Genomic DNA, 13,214 nt, shown 5'->3' with positions numbered 1-13,214 from the left:
ACAATCAAAAGACCCGACCACTAAGCACAGCCGCCATTTCCTCTTGTGCACACTGCGCCAGAACACATGGATCCCGGATCTGCCTGTATAGCCAGCTGTGGATAACTGCTTAGGAGAACATTGTACTCAGCTCAAGTGATTGCACTACTAATGCTACCCACATCCCATAAAATAAAGATATTTTTGAAGCTGATTTGAATGGTATTGTGACAAGAAAACGCCATTAAATTCACTTCTGAGAGAAATGATAACAGTACGTATATTAGATGTTTACATAGAACAGTGCAGCACAGGAACACACCCTTCAGCTTATAAACCAGCTAAAATCTCTATCAAAAAATTCCCAAAAACTTATCCCTCCTACCTACACAATGCCCATATCCCTCCATCTTCCTCATATTCATATGCCTCTCTACACGTCCCTTAAAAGCCCCCAATGTATTTGCCTCTACTCTATCTATACCTCTCATAATCTTATAAACCTCTATCAGATCTCTCTTCAGACTCTGCCACTCTAAAGAAAATAACGTTGGCATAGTTATTCGTAAATTCCATTGTATTTTTTATCTTCCTGTAAATGCCTGCAAGAAAATGAACCTCGGGTGGCATCTACGTACTTTGATAATAATTTACTTTGACTTCAAAAAGGGAGTTGATTTCCTATTTTACACGACCATAAGACATAGGGGCAGAATTAGGCCATTCGGTCCATAAATTTGCTCTGCTATTCCTTCATGGCTGATTTATACTCCCTCGATCCCATTCTCCTGCCTTCTCCCCACAGCCTCTGAAGCCCTTACTCAACAAGAACCCATAAACTTCCATTTTAAATATACCCACTGACTCGGCCTCCACAGTCATCTGTGGCAATGAATTCCACAGATTCACCATGCATTTCATGGCAGTCTCAGTGAATGAGACATTGTTTTACAAGGACGGGAATATTATGTTTTGGAAATCAGAATGTTGGCAGATTGAAGAGATTGCCTCTCTGAGAGTGAATGGCGCAGATGTGAATTCCTGAAGCAAGAGTGGCTTCAGAACTCAAGCTCCGTGTGATTGGCAGGTTAATTAAGATTGTGAAGCTGGGAATTTTCTGCAGGGGAGTGGGGGATGGAATCAAATAACACTTTAACAAGAGGGTCACTAACAAGAGATGAAAAATATCAAAGTTCAGAGTTCAAACTACATTTATTATCGAAGTATGAATAACCTACACAATTTTGAAATTCATCTTTTTGTAGCCAAACTAAGAAATGAAACAGAAACCACAAAAAAATCACATTACAAAGATTGAAAAACAGCCAATGTGCAAAAGAGGACCAATTGTGCAAATAATTTAAAAAAAAGCAAGCAGTTAGTACATAGAACGTGAGCTGCGGAGACCGCGAAAGAGAGTTCACAGGCCGAGGAGTCAGTCCAGCACTCAAGCAGGTGAAGCCGTTCTAGGTGGCCGCTGGCCGAAGTGCAGTAACTCCTGAAGAATGGTCTCAGCCCGAAATGTCGACTGTTCATTCATTTCCAAAGACTCTGCCTGACCTGCAGAGTTCCTCCAGCATTTTGTGTGTGTTGCTTTGCATTTGCAGAATCTCTTTTGCTTGTGAACACCTCCCAAACCCAGCAGCAAGGGACCAAAGACTCCTGCACTTCCCAGCCGATGGTGAAAAGGCTCTATTGTGCAGGAACTGTTAGAAAGGTGTGAACAATTCTACCTGGAATATATCACACAGTCCTGAGCTAGCATTACAGACACAGACAACTACCCTAGTTACATAAGGATTCTGTTCCCGAGATCTGTCTGAAAGTTGAGTTCCCTGTAAGTCAAGAAATCTGCTTTCCATCACACTACATGCTCTTCCTATAATTTAATTTCATTGAATAAGCATCCTAACTGTGCCCATTATAAAAATAATTTAATATACACCGCTCCCAGCTTCTTATTTTAAACCCCTCCCCCATCCACCCAACTTCCTCCTCACCTGATCTAACCTATTAGCTGCACACACAAAATGCGGGAGGAACTCAGCAGACCAGGCAGCATCTATGGAAAAGAAGAAACGGTCAATGTTTCGGCCTGAGACCCTTCATCAGGTCTATTTTGTGTGCATTGATTGGATTTCCAGCCTCTGCAGAATCCCTTGTGTTGTAGAGTATACACTGTAGCCAGTCATTAATAAACACCATGAACAATGCTTTAAAAATATATGGGAGAATTTACGTAAAGTCATGTTTCCATTAAGTATGGACACCAATAACCTGCAAAACCCCTGTGTAATGCACAGGGAATCAGAATCAGGTTTAATATCACTGGCGAATGTCATGAAATTTGTTGTTCCGTGGCAGCAGAACATTGCAATATATAATAAATTATAGTAAGGAATATATACGGTATCATCGTCATCAGTATGTGCTTTCTTGTATAACCTGAGTGATCATGGTCTCATGACCATAAGTGGTCTTAGCAAATTATCCTACAGTAGTGGTTTGCCATTGCCTTCTCCTGGGCAGTGTCTTTACAAGACGGGTGAGCCCAGTGATTATAAATACTCTTCAGAGATTGTCTGCCTGGCGTCAGTGGTTGCAAAACCAGGACTTGTGATATGCACTAGTTGCTCACACGACCATCCACCATCTGCCCCCTTGCCTTCACGTGACCCTGATCGGGGACTAAGCAGGTGCTACCAAGGGTGACCTTCGAGAAAACTTTTGGAGAAAATTAGAGTTGAACCTTTGAACCTTTATTTGATTTTGAGAAGAGATGGGGCTCATTTGCTCGTTACTATCATTTCAGTTAACTGATAGATTTCCTCCACGATCTAAATGTAATTTTTTTTTGATATATTTTTTTTCTTGTTGGCGGTTTGATGTTCATTTTTAGAAGCTTTTTGCATGATGCATGACTCCAGGGTTGTACCTCCAATGGGTTTCTTTTTTTCCCCCTCACTTTTCTTACTTAGTAGGGTTTTTTTTATTCACAAAAATTTTCAATCCTTAAGATAATTTCTTCTTTTTTGAGGCATTGTAAGTGTTGTTACTTCGATGTACTTGTGCTATTTTTGAATAATAATAATAGTAAAAAGATTAGAAAAGAAAGGGTGACCTGCAGGCTAGCGGAGGGAAGAAGCACCTTACACCTCCTTTGGTAGTGACATATCTCCACCCTGCCACCCATATAGAGTTTATGAAAAAGGGGAAATAGTGAAGAGGTGGACATGGGTTCATTGTCCATTCAGAAATCTGATGGAAGATGCTGAGTCTGCACCTTCACGCTATAACCATAAGAGGTTATAATAACAAATTTGCTTTTAATCTGTAGAATGCCTGATATTGAAGGTGAATGGAGTTAGTGCAGATAGGTTTGTGGGTTTCGGCATGGATGGGATGGGCCGAGTGGCCTGTGCCTGTGCTCTGTGACCTGATGGAACACGGCCATAAGCCAAGCCAAGCCACTGTACTGAAGAGGAGCAGAACATTCAGTAAGGTGATGGCTGAAACTTCCAGCTCATTACCATTTTCCTCTTGCTATCCCAAAATAGGATAGGATGTTTTGTGAGATTAATCCAATCCCCAGATTGGGAACAAATCAAAATCAAAGTCAAGTTATAGGACGTGTTGTTTTGTGGCAGCAGTACAGTGTAAAAAGATAAAATTTCTATAAATAAAGCAACAGTACAAAAAGAAGAAGTATTGAGGTAGTGTTCATGGCACGTTCAGAAATCTGGTGATGGAGGTGAAGAATAATTGGCGAAGACTCGCTTTGAAAATGCTGCTCCCTCAGGATGAACGAGTTGTTTCACTATCGGTGAAGTGCATCCCTTGCTATAATGTAGCACAGATGGCAGCCCATTGTGCGCCTCGAGCTCCCACAAAGAGTAAATTGATCATCTCCAAAACAGAGACAAAATTCTGAAACCACTGCGTCGACTGGGTATTCAGGTGCTCCTTTATAATGTCATGAGAACTGAGCTCGGCTAATGTGGAAAAGCCTGCAAAAAGTGATGGATGCAGCCCAGTCCATCGCAGGAAAGTCCCTCCCCTCCACTGAGTGCATCTACACGGAGTGGCCACAGGAAAGCAGCGAGGAACCCCACTGTCCGGGTATTGCACCCTACCATCAGGAAAGAGGTACAGGAGTGTTAGGGCGGACACCATTAGGTTCACAAACAGTGACTACCCCTTCAACCATTAGGCTGCTGAACCAGAGCGAGTAACTTCACTCACCTCAACTCTGAACTGATTCCACAACCTATGGACTCACTTTCAAGGACACTACAACTCATGTTCTCAGTATTATTTATTTATTCATCTATTGATCTATCTATCTACCCATTTATCACCTCTCAATCTACCTATCTATTTATCTGTCTATTTAGTATTGGCACAGTTTGTCATTTTTTGCGCATTGGCTACTTGTCAGTCTTTGTGCATAGTTTTTCATTGATTCCATTGTATTTTTTTCTACCATAAATGCCTGCAAGAAAATGAGCCTCAGGGTAGTATATCGTGGCATAAATGTCCTTTGATACGAAGTTTGCTTTGGACTTTGAACTTACTGCTTCTGAGGATAGATGGGTAGGACTGGTCTCTGGGAGTGGACTGAGAGTGCCTGTGCCTGGCCCTTTAAGTGGCAACAGTGCCCTCTCCCTCGTCTGAATATAAAAGAAGCCCCAGAATCACAGGCTGCATCAGCTTTCATGAGCCAGTGACAGAAGGCGTACGCTATGCATTTGGAACCTGGTTGCAAAAGGGATTTATTGACACCAGTGCCAGCAATCAAATGAGCGAGGCAGAAGAGATTATTCTGTGCCAACTTTTGGATGAATGTTTGAAATTAAATTACTCGTTTCTGGATGTGACTGTCAGCGGAAGGCTGCCACTTAGTGCGCACAGAAACCATACAAAATGTACATCACAGCCTGTTGTGTGGCGCTTAGGTTTCTGACTGAACCGCTGGTAGCAATTTCGATGCAGCTGTACAGTTAGCTCATTGGGAAAACCAGTCAGGTGACATCTGGAGACACACTTACCCTGTCCAGAAAACATGGAAAGATTTTATTCCTGAGAAAACATTAATAAATCCATAGTTTTCCTGGCAACCCATCGCTGAAGGTTTCTATTTCAGATTTTCTTTAATAAATCTGAATTCATATTTTTAAACTGTCTCTGTGGGGACATTATTCCCTTCAAATTACACACACAAAGTGCTGGAGGAACTCAGAAGGTCAGGCAGCATGAACAGTCAATGTTTCGGGCCTTTATCAGGACCGGAAAGGAAGCGGGGAAGAAGCCAGAATAAGAAGGGAAGATGTACAAACTACAAGACGATAGGTAAAGGCAGGTGAGGGGAAAGGTAGGTGGATGGGGGAGAGGTTAATGAAGTAAGAAGCTGGGAGGTGATAGGTGGAAAAGGTAAAGGACTGAAGAAGAAGGAATCTGATAGGATAGGAGAGTAGACCACGAGAGAAAGGAGAAGAGGAGGGACAATACGGGGAGGTGATAGGCAGGTGAAGAGAGGGGAGCCAGAGTGGGGAATGGAAAAAAGAGAAAAGGGGAGGGGAAAAATAGCAGGTTAGAAAAATTGATGTTTATGCCAACATTGGAATCTACCCAGATGGAAAATGAGGTGTTGCTTCTCCAACCTGAGAGTGGCCTCATTGGGGCAGTAGGGGAGGCCATGGACCAACATGTTGGAATGGGAATGGGGAGTGGAGTCAAATGGTTGGCCACCAGGAGATCCTACCTGTAGGTGCTCAAGTGGCCACATCAAGAGAACCAGATACAGTAGATAAGCCCGACAGACTCATGGGTGAAGTGTTGCCTCACCTTCAAATTGTTAGCGCATTCCCTTCAAGTTGCTAATGAATCACTCAGATGCTGAAAGCAGCACCTTCATTTTGTTACTAGCTAATGTTTGTTAGAGATATGCAAAATATTTGATTTAAAAATTAGAACATGGTTCTGAAAATTAAAAAAGCTGGAAATGCCAAAAAACTATTCTGATGAAGGCAATCAGATCTAAAAAATGAATTATTTTTCTCTCACCATAGATATTTCAAAGTTCAAAGTCAACTTATTATTAAAGTAAATGTATGTCACCAGATACCACCCTGAGATTCATTTTCTAGTAGGCATACTCAATAAATAAATAATAGGGTAATAAACATAATAGAACCAATGAAAGACCACATAAACTTCGGTGTTCAGACAGCATGCAAAAGACAACAAACTGTGCAAAGTAAAATTGAAATTAATAATAATAATAACAACAAATAAGCAATATATATTGAGAAAATAAGTTGAAGAGTCCTTGAAAATAAGACCATAGGTTGTGGGAAAATTTCAATGATGGGGCAGGTGAAGTTGAGTAGTTATCCAGTTTGGTTCAGGAGCCTGATGGTTGAGGGGTAATAACTCTTCCTGAAGCTGGTGCTGTGAGTCCTGAGGCTCCTGTACCTTCTTCCTGATGGCAGCAGTGAGGAGAGAGCATGACCTGGGTGGTGGAGGTTCCTGATGATGGTTGCTGCTTTCCTACAACAATGCTCCATGTCGAGGTGCTCAGTGGTGGGATGGGCTTTATCCATGACGGACTGGGCCATATCCACCACAATTTATAGACAATAGACAATAGGTGCAGAAGTAGACCATTCGGCCCCTCGAGTCTGCACCGCCATTCTGAGATCATGGCTGATCATTCACTATCAATACCCAGTCCCTGCCTTGTCCCCATATCCCTTGATTCCCCTATCCATCAGATATCTATCTAGCTCCTTCTTGAAAGCATCCAGAGAATTGGCCTCCACCGTCTTCCGAGGCAGTGCATTCCACACCTCCACAACTCTCTGGGAGAAGAAGTTCTTCCTCAACTCTGTTTTAAATAACTGACCTCTTATTCTCAATCCATGCCCTCTGGTACTGGACTCTCCCAACATCTGGAACAGATTTCCTGCCTCAATCCTATCAAATCCTTTAATTATCTTAAACGTTTCAATCAGATGCCCTCTCAATCTCCTCAATTCCAGCATGTACAAGCCCAATCTCTCCAATCTCTCTGCGTAAGACAGCCCTGCCATCCCAGGAATCAACCTAGTGAATCTACGCTGCACTTCCTCAATTGCCAGAATGTCCTTCCTCAAACCTGGAGACCAAAACTGTACACAATATTCCAGGTGTGGTCTCACCAGGGCCCTGTACAAATGCAAAAGGACATCCTTGCTCTTGTACTCAATTCCCCTTGTAATAAAGGCCAACATTCCATTTGCCCTCTTCACTGCCTGTTGCACTTGCTCATTCACCTTCATTGACTGATGAACTAGGACTCCTAGGTCTCTTTGCATTTCTCCCTTACCTAACTCTACACCGTTCAGACAATACTCTGCCCTCTTGTTCCTGCTTCCAAAGTGGATAACTTCACATTTATTCACATTGAATGACATCTGCCAAGTATCTGCCCACTCACCCAGCCTATCCAAGTCTCCCTGTATTCTCCTAACGTCCTCTTCGCATGTCACACTGCCACCCAGTTTAGTATCGTCAGCAAACTTGCTGATATAGTTTTCAATGCCCTCATCTAAATCGTTGACATAAATCGTAAAGAGCTGTGGTCCCAATACAGAGCCCTGTGGTACCCCACTAGTCACCTCCAGCCAGTCCGAGAAACACCCATTCACTGCTACCCTTTGCTTTCTATCTGCCAACCAGTTTTCTATCCATGTTGAAACCCTGCCCCCAATGCCATGAGCTCTGATTTTACTCACCAATCTCCTATGTGGCACTTTATCGAATGCCTTCTGAAAATCTAGGTACACAACATCCACTGGCTTACCCTCATCTAACATCCCTGTTACACCCTCAATAAACTCCAACAGATTAGTCAAGCATGATTTGCCCTTGGTAAATCCATGCTGGCTCGGCCTAATTCTATTACTGCCATCAAGATATGCCACTATTTCGTCCTTAGTAATGGACTCAAGCATCTTCCCCACGACTGACGTTAGGCTAACAGGGCGATAGTTCTCTGTTTTCTCCTTCCCTCCCTTCTTGAAAAGTAGGATTTTCCTTTTGAGGGCATTGGTGTTTCCATACCAGGCAGTGATACACCCAGTCAATATACTCTCCACCACACATCAGAATCAGGATCAGCTTTGTTATCACCGGCATGTGATGCGATATTTGTTAACTTAGCAGCAGCAGCTCAATGCACTACATAACCTAGCAGAGAGAGAAGAAAATAAATAAAATAAAACATAATAAATAAACAAGTAAATCAATTGTATATATTGAATAGATTTTTTAAAATGTGCAATAACAAAAAATATGTACAATAAAAAAGTGAGGTAGTGTCCAAAGCTTCAATGTCCATCTAGGAATCGGATGGCAGAGGGGAAGAAGCTGTTCCTGAATCACTGAGTGTGTGCCTTCAGGCTTCTCTACCCTCTACTTGATGGTAACAGTGAGAAAAGGGCATGCCCTGGGTCCTTGATAATGGATGCTGCCTTTCTGAGACACGGCTCCCTAAAGATGTCCTGGGTACTTTGTAGCCTAGTGCCCAAGATGGAGCTGATAAGATTTACAACCTTCTGCAGCTTCTTTCAGTCCTGTGCAGTAGCCCCCTCGTACTAGACAGCGATGCAGTCTGTCAAAAAGCTCTCCATGGTACAACTGCAGAAGTTTGTCACAACACTTTAGATGCCAAATCTTTGCAAACTCCTAAGGAAGCAGAGGCACTGCCGTGCTTTCTACTTACTTGCACTTAATGTTTTGGTCCAGGACAGGTCCTCTGAAATGATAACACAGAGGAATTTAAAGTTGTTGACCCTCTCCACCTCTGATCTTCCCATGAGGACTGACTCATGGACCAGATATTTCCTAAGCCAGTAAATGTTTGCAACATTTTCTGTCTTTAGAATTGCCTTTATTGTATGTGATGAATACAAGAATATTAAGTATATTCTGTATTCTATTGAAGTTTTAGGAGTCCTTAGTAATTATTCAGACAATCTTCTGCTCAATCTTGCTTTTTTTTTCACCATAAAGTTAAGCTGCTCCAAAATTCTTATTTTTGTATCCCAGCTCATGTGATTCCTCTCAGGCTTGCTTACTTACGTCTAAAGAGAGAAATGATTGGAAATACTCAGCAGATTTAAATTCAAATCATAAACACACACAAAATGCTGGAGGAACTCAACAGCATCAATGGAAATGAACTAACAGTTCTGAGTCGAGACCTTTCTTCAGGTCCAATAACATACACGGGGAAAAAAATAGAAGTAATGTTTCAGATTAATGGATTTTCATCAAAATCACCAAAAGTTGGAGATCAAACCTCTTTTTTCATGCACTGTGTATTTCCAGCAATTTCCATTTTCTGTTAATTTTGTGTGTATTTGCTGTGTATTACCAGCAATTTCCAACTTCCATTGGCAGCAATGAAGGTCCTCCATCTCTGTCCATACCGTCGCATACTTTACAACTCCATCAAACTTTACAACTCATCCCTCGGAGTGTCAGACACCCAGAGCCAATAGGCTGGTCCTGGACTTATTGCCACTTGGCATAATTTACTTATTATCATTTAATTATTTCTGGTTTTATTTTGCTATATTTCTACTCTATTATTGGTTGGTGCAACTGTAACAAAACCCAATTTCCCTCGGGATCGATAAAGTATGTCTGTCTGTCTGTATACAGATAAAGAAGCATTCTTCATTGTTGTTTCCAAAGCAATTTTTTAGCAGTAAGGGTTGGTAGCCCTGAGCTTGGGGGATCAGCGGACAATTCTTTGTCTAGCCTCTACACTTTTATCCTGTTTGGCATGGATGACCCTACAAAGCACAAGGCCCTGATTCCAGCCAAAATAGCTGTCTGGGTCATTGAGGCATGCAAGCCTCCAAACCCTACGACAAGGCTGTAGCTCACTGGGAGGTGAGTTGCAGAGAAAGGAGAATAATGGAGAGGGGAAAAGGAATGTTTACAATAGGATGGAGATCAACAGGGACTAAGCATCATATGGTTTTTCCAATAGCAATCATTCTTCCCTGGTCTTCGCAAAGTCAGACACATTCCCCTTACACACTACTAATCGTCTCTCATCTGCTCAACCATGTTTGCTTTTTTTTTTGCTTTTCCTCGTAGTTATTTCGACTTAAATAACCATGCATTACAACAGTGGTGTGCAGACATCAAACCCTGATTTGGGTACCTGCGGTAACAGGAGACCAGGAGCGTACACACGGTGGCCATTTTGTCAGGTACAAGCGGTCCCTTGTATATCAAGTCAAGTCGATTTATTGTCCTGTTCTCAGGTAGAGTAGGGTGCAGGTACAATGAAAACCTTGCTTGCAGCTGCCTGGCAAGTATAGATCACACAGAAACTATAAATTATATATAAACAAAGTCGTCCATGACTGGTTCCTGATTCTCCAGACTGGGTATACAAATTCCAAAACTCCCTGTCAGAGATTATACAATGTATATACAATTATACAAGACAAGGCCAGATGGTGGTGTAGCGGTATCTACACCGGACTTCAACGCGATTGGTCCAGCGTTCGAATCCAGCCAGTTCCTTGCACGCTTTCCTCCCGTGCTGGGTTAAGTGTCAAGCTTGCAACTTGGCCTGGTAAAAATAAACAGACAAATGCTAAAGAAATGGCAAGGTTGCAAGGTTGCCGCCTGATGCAGCAAGCATGGGAGTGGAATAGGAAGAAAAATGGCAGTAACACCAAGTAGTAAGGGAGGCCGCAGATGTTGGGACCACTTCTTCTTATGCTGTATATCAATGATTTAGATGATGGAATAAATGGCTTTGTTGCCAAGTTTGCAGATGATACAAAGATTGGTGAAGGGGCAGGTAGCATTGAGGAAACAGGTAGGATGTAGAAGGACTTTAGACAGATTAGGAGAATGGACAGGAAAGTGGCAAATGAAATATAATGTTGGAAAATGCATGGTCATGCACTTTGCTAGTAGAAATAAATGTGCAGAATTTTTTCTAAAAGGGGAGAAAATCCAGGAATCTGAGATGCAGAGGGACTTGGGAGTCCTTGTGCAAAACACCCTGAAGATCAACATGCAGGTTGAGTCGGTGGTGAGGAAGGTAAATGCCATGTTAGCATTCATTTCAAGAGGTCTGGAATACAAGAACAAGGATGTGATGCTGAGGCTTAATAAGGCACTGGAGAGGCCTCACCTTGAGTATTGGGAACAATTTTGGGCCCCTCATCTTAGAAAAAATGTGCTGAAGAGGGTCCAGAGGAGGTTCACAAGGATGATTCCAGGAATGAAAAGATTATCATATGAGGAACGTTTGATGGCTGTGCATCTGCACTTGCTAGAATTCAGAAGGACGAGGGGCGATCTCATTGAAACCTTTCGAATGTTGAAGGCCCAGACAGAGTAGATATGGAAAGGATGTTTCCAATGGTAGGAGAACCTAGGACAAGAGGGCACAATCTCAGGATAGAGGGGCGCTCTTTCAAAACAGAGATGCAGGGAAATTTCTTTAGCCAAAGGGTGGTGAATTTGTGGAATTCGTTGGCACATGCAGCATGGATGCCAGGTCTCTGGGTGTATTTAAGGCAGAGATTGATAGGCTCTTGATTGGACACGACATCAAAGGTTACAGGGAGAAGACTGGGAACTAGGGTTGAAGAGGAGATAGATTAAAGGGATCAGCCATGATTGAATGGCGCAGCAGACTCAATGGGCCGGATGGCCAAATTCTGCTCCTATGTCTATGATCTTATGGTCTAATCCAGAGGGTCAGAAGATGTCTTGGACTGAAATGTTGACTGTTTGTTTCATAAGACTATAAAACCATAAGTCATAGGAACAGAACTGGGACAGTCGTCCCATCAAGTCTACTCCACCATTCCATCATGGCGGATTTATTATCCCTCTCAAACCTATTCTCCTGCCCTCTCCCCATAACCTTTGAACCCTTACAAATCAAGAAGCTATCAAGCTCTTAAACATACCGAATGACTTAGCCTCCACAGCTATCTGTTGCAATGAATTCCATAAGTTCATCACCCTCTGCCTAAAGAAATTCCTCATTATTTCTGTTCTGAAGGGACATCCTTGTATTCTGAGGCTGTGACCTCTGGTCATAGTCTCCCCACTAAAGAAAACATCTTCTCCACGTCCACTCTATGTAGACCTTTCAATATTTGATAGGTTTTAATGAGATCCCTCCCTCCATAGATGCTGCCTGACCTTCTAAGTTCTTCCATTATCTTGCTAAAAGAAAGGAGTAAAATAATTTCTAAAACTTTGCTTTATTTCAGATATTTAGCATCTGAAGTTTTTGGACTCCCACATGAGCCCAGGTGCCAGTCTCTGTCTCAGGAATATGCTTGAATATGTATGATTCTAAAGAATCTCTTCTAAAGACATGAGCTGAATGGCCTCAGTTTTTTGTGGTGATACTTTCTATGCTTAAGTTCAAGTTCAAGTTTATTGTCATCTGACTATACATATGTTCAACCAAAGAAAGCAATGTTCTTCTGGACCACAGTAGACCCACAAAACATAAAACAAAATATTACCATAAATAAATCAATAAAATATCATTCAAAATGCATCTAATGCACAGAACAAATAAACAGTAAGCAGTAGATAGTACAATAAACAGTAAACAGCTCACTGTCTTGGTGACGAGACCTCGGTGGTGGCAGGGTATTCATTTCTCTCCCAGCCTGAGGGGAGAAGCTGTTACCCAGTCTGACAGTCCTAGTCCTGAAGCTCTTTTACCTCCCTCTTGATGGTAGTAGGTCAAAAAGATTGTGGGATGGGTGGTGGGGGCCCTTCATCTACAAAGCTTCTGGTAAATGTTTTCTCAATCCCACTTTTGTTCCCCTGTTTTTCAGAGCTTCTGGGATCTGCAAAGAGAGTTAACGTAAACTACCAGGATCTGGATGGGTAAGTGGATCTGATAGTCCCTGAGCACTTCAGGCTCAGGGTAAAATATGAATAAAATGTAGCTTTGTAGCTTGAGCCAGAACTAACCACAGAACAATTTAAGACTCTGGAATTAGATTTATTGGAGCACTCTAAGTGTGACTGTCATACCTAATTGGACATTCAGCATTTCCAACACTTCACTGAAGAAACAAGGTTATGCCCTGAAATGTTTCACACTGCAAAGTCTTCACGGGGATGAATGTGTCAACATCTGAATATTATTATTAATGCAGAAAGCCAGAAAATCTGACAGA

The 13,214-nt window shown here is 42.1% G+C and overlaps 1 protein-coding gene across 1 annotated transcript in view; it reads left to right on the top strand.

Moving 5' to 3' along the window:
• Positions 1-13,214, top strand: part of caskin1 (CASK interacting protein 1) — a 675,429-nt gene that overhangs the window by 390,964 nt on the left and 271,251 nt on the right. Inside the window, exon 2 of the mRNA XM_059979062.1 lies at positions 12,867-12,918. Coding sequence (XP_059835045.1) covers positions 12,867-12,918 — 52 coding nt within the window. The remainder of the gene's footprint in view (positions 1-12,866; positions 12,919-13,214) is intronic.

Source organism: Hypanus sabinus, chromosome 9 (assembly GCF_030144855.1).
Source record: "Hypanus sabinus isolate sHypSab1 chromosome 9, sHypSab1.hap1, whole genome shotgun sequence".
Taxonomy (NCBI): domain Eukaryota; kingdom Metazoa; phylum Chordata; class Chondrichthyes; order Myliobatiformes; family Dasyatidae; genus Hypanus; species Hypanus sabinus.
The sequence above is the reverse complement of the archived record's forward strand: the minus strand, read 5'-3'. Positions and strand labels throughout refer to the sequence as shown.